Source organism: Camellia sinensis, chromosome 6 (genome assembly GCF_055761805.1).
Source record: "Camellia sinensis isolate YWXY chromosome 6, ASM5576180v1, whole genome shotgun sequence".
In the NCBI taxonomy this organism is placed as follows: Eukaryota; Viridiplantae; Streptophyta; class Magnoliopsida; order Ericales; family Theaceae; genus Camellia; species Camellia sinensis.
Genome location: NC_138966.1, coordinates 169,565,701 through 169,571,184, shown reverse-complemented (window position 1 = coordinate 169,571,184; position 5,484 = coordinate 169,565,701). Strand labels below are relative to the sequence as shown.

Below are 5,484 nucleotides of genomic sequence, written 5' to 3'. Positions count from 1 at the left end.
AATAATATTTTTTTTCATTAAAATAAAAAGGAAACAAATAAATTTTCAATCTTAGTAACTAAAAAAAAAAATTAAAAAAAATTCATTAACTACAAAAAAATATATATTTTAACAAAAAATAAATTTATTTATTTATTTATATTTTTTATTTTTATTTTTCATTCCCGCCTCTTTATTTTTTTACATTCCCGCTTCCCCCTCTAATTTTTTTTCCACCCCCTCCCCCAACAAAAAAAATCCCCAATCTCAAACCCAAAAAATTCCTAATCTTTTCGTCCCCCCCCTCTCTCTCTCTCTCTCTCTCGATCGATCGACGGCGAGCGGCGGCAGACGACAGAGAGCGGCAGACAACGGGCGAGCGGCGGCGGATGACTGAGAGCAATAAACGAGGCTGCTGTGTGAATGGAAAGGGCTCCGGAGTGCAGGAGCAGCAGCAGCGTCGTCGTCGTCGTCGAAGCAGCGTCGTCGTCATCGGAGGAGCAGCGTAGGCCTCCTCTTCCGCCACCTCAACATCTCAAAGGAAGTCCCAAATACAGAGGGAAGAGATCCCACTTGGTCAATATCAATATCAGTAAGTAACTATAGCTAGACATTTCTGTTTTGCTTGAGACGAGTGAAATGGTCAGACCCAAAGCTGATAAGGTATTATGTTCAGCACATGAGTTTAAGGCTTAAAGTGGTGATACTTAGCTTTCTGGCTGCTGAATTTGTCGCAATAAATGTACTTAGATGAGAAGTTGCTGTCTCTGTAGGAGTTTAAGAGAATTTGGGATTTTAAGAGAGAGAAGAACGGACAAATAAATGGTGACCTAGACCCTTGGGACGAAGCATACTTCACAAGGTTGATGAAGTCTTCTGCTTACAGCTTGGACTCCTTGGTAAGCAACATGCTTATGTTTTCTGTTTTCTCACAGTCCACATAATTCTAGTGGATTTTGTGGTCGACCGATGACTTTAGGCAATTCTAAGGTTTTTCCTATGTTTAGAAGATTTCTGGGTTGTGATTGTTGAATAATTTATTTTATACTTTAGATTCAGAAATTGCAATGATTGTCCTTGATTTTTTTTGCAGGTTGTAGCATCATATTTTCCTTTGACACAATGTATAGAGGGTTTGAAGGTGCTGGTTGAGTTATTATTTGGTGTGACATTTCGTAGTATCCCTCTTGCACCTAGGGAGTCATGGCATACAGATGTGCTTAAAATGTCCCTTTATCACCCCGAAGAGGTACATATAAGACTTCCTTTTAAAAGTTATAGTGCTTTAATCATTTAAGAAACTACTGAGGTATAAATGAAAAGATTATAAGTAAAATGTTTGTGGCTGGTATATAGGAAAGGAGATTTGTTAATTTAGTGAACCAAATTAATTCCTTGAAGATTTGTTGAGATATTTGGAATTAATTTTGTATGAAATGAATTTAGTGCATAAGTTTCTACCTTCAAACTTAGTGTTGAGCATGGTATGATGGAGCTTTCTACCACCATGATAGTGGAATGGCTCAGTTTATTTCCCATAGGCCTTCATAGACAATCTAGTTCACATTTCGGCTTGCAAATCCATGTGAAATGTCCAGTTAGAATTAATAGTCTACAAGAATTTTCCAAAAAAGTAAACTGCTGTTAATTGTGGATGATGTTTAAAATCAAGTCATTTGCTTCTTTTTTTTTTTTTTTTTTTTACATAATAAGAAAACTGGGTTCATTATGCTTATGATTATATTGAGGTGAGCTAAATTAGTGTTGCTTCTCTTTTTTCTTCTGATATTTATAACATAGTAGAAATTCATAGAGTGTAACTGCCACAATTAAAGAAATACATAATTAATTGTAATCAAAAGACAAACAGCTAATCAATAAACTAATTATTTTATTCATAATTTTTTTTTTTTAATAAAAAGAGACTTTGTAAACAAACAAGTGAGTTTCTGGAGAAGAATCGTGATTTATTACACTTGGATACCATTCAACTATTATCTTCTTGCAAATGCCACCTTCCTCAGGTATTTGCATCGTCTTTGCTTGCTCAATCTGAGAAGCCTGTTGTTGGTGCACTATATAAATCAGGTGGAGCAGACTCCCCAAAGTTAAGTGTTGTAGCAAAATTTAAGGTACATTCACTTTCTAGAGTTTTGTTTGTCCCAAAGTTAAGTGTTTCTTCTTTTATTTTTTTGCTTTCTGTGCGTATGTCTTTTGATTTGCAATTGAAGTAGCAAAACAAAGAAAAGGGTGTCTGGGCCATTTACATGGATAGTAATTTTCTTTAACAACCCATTCTATCAAATTAAAGAGGCACAACATGACTTATTCGAGGACATAAAATTTTTAAATACAAGATAGCGAATCAGAAATGTCACCAAGTAATGAGAGTATTAGTAGCATGGACACTTCTAGGGAGGACCTGTTTCCATTTTGACAACAGTTTTTAGAGTCTCTAATAAGACCTATGTGGTGAATCTCTTAGCATGACAAAGGTTTGACTTTCTTGGGAATGCAACCCACCACCCCAAATATATTTTGAAACATTTCTAAGAGGTGTACATTATATATGGCATTTGTGGGATTTCGTCTTTCATATTTTGCATTTGTATGTAGAATTTTTAGATATTTATTTACATCAAATTTTTCTTACATTATATGCATCAAAAGTATATGAATAGTAATATGATTTGGTGTCCTTATCGTGTGCATGTCCTAGTTTCTTAGGAATTGCTGTGTTAGCATATTTGTGATGTTGTGTTTGTCCCATGTGTGCGCTACATTGATGAGAGAAAAACAGATAGTATTCCTAAGCTGTACTATAGTGGGTACCAATCCTGCATGGCTAAGACTTTTGGTTTCAACTCTTGTTAAGAATGCTTCAAGAATCGAAAGTGGTGTTAACTCAAAGGCATCATAAACCATAAAAGGAACTTTTTGGACAAAAGCTTAAGCAGTGGCAAGGATGGATTTGAACTTCTTAGGTGAACTTCAATCATATTGAAAGCGATATTTTACTGAAGTTTAAAATAGTGGTGACTGATGAACCACTTATGGGGTGTATTGTTAATTAAGATCATGTACAAATTGATTACAGAGGTTTGGCCCATGTTTCTATGACTAGTCTTATTTATGATCCAGATGTAGATTCCAAAATGTAGGAATATTTCTTTATAGAATGTGAAATATGAATATTTTTCTATTTATTTTTCACATGACAAAATTGTTAATCAAAATTTTGTGCCTTGTTAATTGCCTTGTTAATATTTCTATGTACATAAGGCAGATAATAATTTTCTCAAGAAAGAAAAAAAATTATTATTTGCATATAAAAGCATATCATGCAAAATACCATTTGAGGGACATCTCTTTCACAACATCACATTCATCCAATTTTGTATCACACCGTAGAAAATCAAGCAAACTGCTAGAATATTCAACAATGTGCAATGTGGCTAAATAGGGACCCATGCACGTGCACACAAAAACCGAGCATATAGTCATGTGAGAGCATGCTAACATTAAGCATCCATGTCAAGAATCTCAATACGTCCCCTGCAAAGAAACAGTCTGGTTTATGCCTCAACAAATCTTTACACCTAAGAGAACTCCTACTTGGCTACAGAAAGTAGAATACAAACATACCCCACGCCCATTGTCAGTAATGCTCACTGAATTGTCCGCATGTAAGATGACATCTATCTTTGAAGCAAAACCTGCTTGTGCCTCATCAACAGCATTATCTAATATTTCATAAACCTAAAAGAAAGCAACATCAGTGAATCTTGTAACTCATGTTTAGATAAAATAGACTTGGCACAATGAGAAGTGTTAATGTAGAGAAGGCAAAAAAGTAAAGAAGATACCAAATGGTGCAAACCACGAGGTCCGGTGCTTCCAATATACATTCCTGGTCTTTTCCTAACAGGGTCTAAACCTTCCAGTACCTGAATAAATCAGGTAGCCATCATAGGAAAATAAACCAGAAGTAAGCCAACAGGAGAGCTAAAACAAGATTACAAGATATGTGTATATGCATACGTCTATAGTATCTTCAAATCGCTTCCATAAACACCTAAATGAATTGCATTGTGCAGTTCATCTGCTTCTTTATGACAAGAAATGTGATTTCAAAAAGGCTACTGCAAAATTTAAAAATGGAATTATGCATCTATGAACAATACATGGTGATTTTCATGGCATCTGTCAGTGTTGACGATTTCTTTTAGAGAATCAAAGAAAACTCCAAAACTATGCGTTTATTAATAATATGAATCTGCCCACAATCCAGAACATAAGTTCATAGGCCTGTCGGGAGCAGTGGGTCACACCTCATGAACATTACTTAAATCAAACAAATTCCACATGCCTTAATCCTAATCAAAGTTTTAAAAGGCATTATTGACACTAGCATTGAGGTTTTGATTTTTAGGCAACACTTCCAGATTTTTAGGCAACAAATTCCACATGTCCCAAGAGTCTTATTTATGATCCAGATGTAGATTCCAAAATGTAGGAATATCTCTTAACAAGGCAATTAGCAAGGCACAAAATTTTGATCAGCCCAATTAGATCCACTTGGTTTTTGAAAATTAATTTTTTTATGCTTCTTTTTTACCTTATATATGCGTAACTGTTTTAAATCACATATAGTAGGTTTAACATATATGACTCTTGGGACATGCACGAGGAAATGATAACGAACTTAGAAGAGTTTTACAAGACGATATAGAGCTTTCTTGCCCTCAGAATTGTAGGGGAATAATGTGTATAATTTTTGGTTATTTCTTCGTTATATTCATTTTTTTTTAAGCTGGAGATGCTTGATAATGTTTCTTATAGTACTCATATAGATTATTTTGCCAGGTTTTGTAATGTCATGTAAGATGAGTGATTTTGGAATTGGTTGTTTTGTTTGGTTAATGCTAAAAAGTCTGCCACTTGACGCCAAAGAAATTCGAGGGTCCTATATATGGGCTCCTGCTAATGACGAATTGATTTTTCTCTATTTAATTATGCATTTTTCTTTCCTACAAGTATGACATAATTCTCTCTATTGCAGCTAAAACTACCCTATCAAATTGTGGCTATTGTTTCCGGTGCTTTGAATGATGTAGCTGCAAAGAAGTATGATTTGGAAGGATGGTTTCCTGCATCCAGCACTTACAGAGAACTTGTTTCCTGTTCAAACTGCACTGACTATCAGTCCAGGAGATTAGAGATTCGATATGGGTAGAAAAAGGGTAGACTAGTAGTTATATTTTTGGATACAATAGTAGTTAGATTTTTGGATGGGTGTGTATAGAAAATATTTAGTAGACTACTAGTTATATTTTTCGGTTGATGTACATGGATAAAAATTTTAAACATAATAACAAGTATTTGTTATGTCTTAAATTTTTATGTTAGATGAAATATGTAGTTTGGAATTATTTGTGGATGAAAACTTATAATAGTTGCTGATTTTAATTAAACAGGTTCAGAAATGGTTGATCTATGTATTTT

General features: G+C 34.4%; 1 protein-coding gene across 2 annotated transcripts; it reads left to right on the top strand.

Moving 5' to 3' along the window:
- The first annotated feature begins 292 nt into the window (after window positions 1–292).
- Window positions 293–5,265, top strand: LOC145793020 (uncharacterized). 2 transcript variants are annotated; one of them, XM_082875298.1, is made up of 5 exons: window positions 293–571; window positions 753–878; window positions 1,073–1,228; window positions 2,004–2,111; window positions 5,042–5,265. In XM_082875298.1, exons 2-5 carry the CDS (start codon window positions 846–848, stop codon window positions 5,213–5,215), a joined length of 471 nt encoding a protein of 156 aa, XP_082731424.1. In that variant the 5' UTR covers window positions 293–571; window positions 753–845; the 3' UTR covers window positions 5,216–5,265. The 2 variants fall into 2 exon arrangements, with proteins under 2 accessions (XP_082731424.1, XP_082731425.1); XM_082875299.1 differs by lacking the exon at window positions 293–571 and having other exon boundaries at window positions 685–878.
- Window positions 5,266–5,484: the final 219 nt, after the last annotated feature.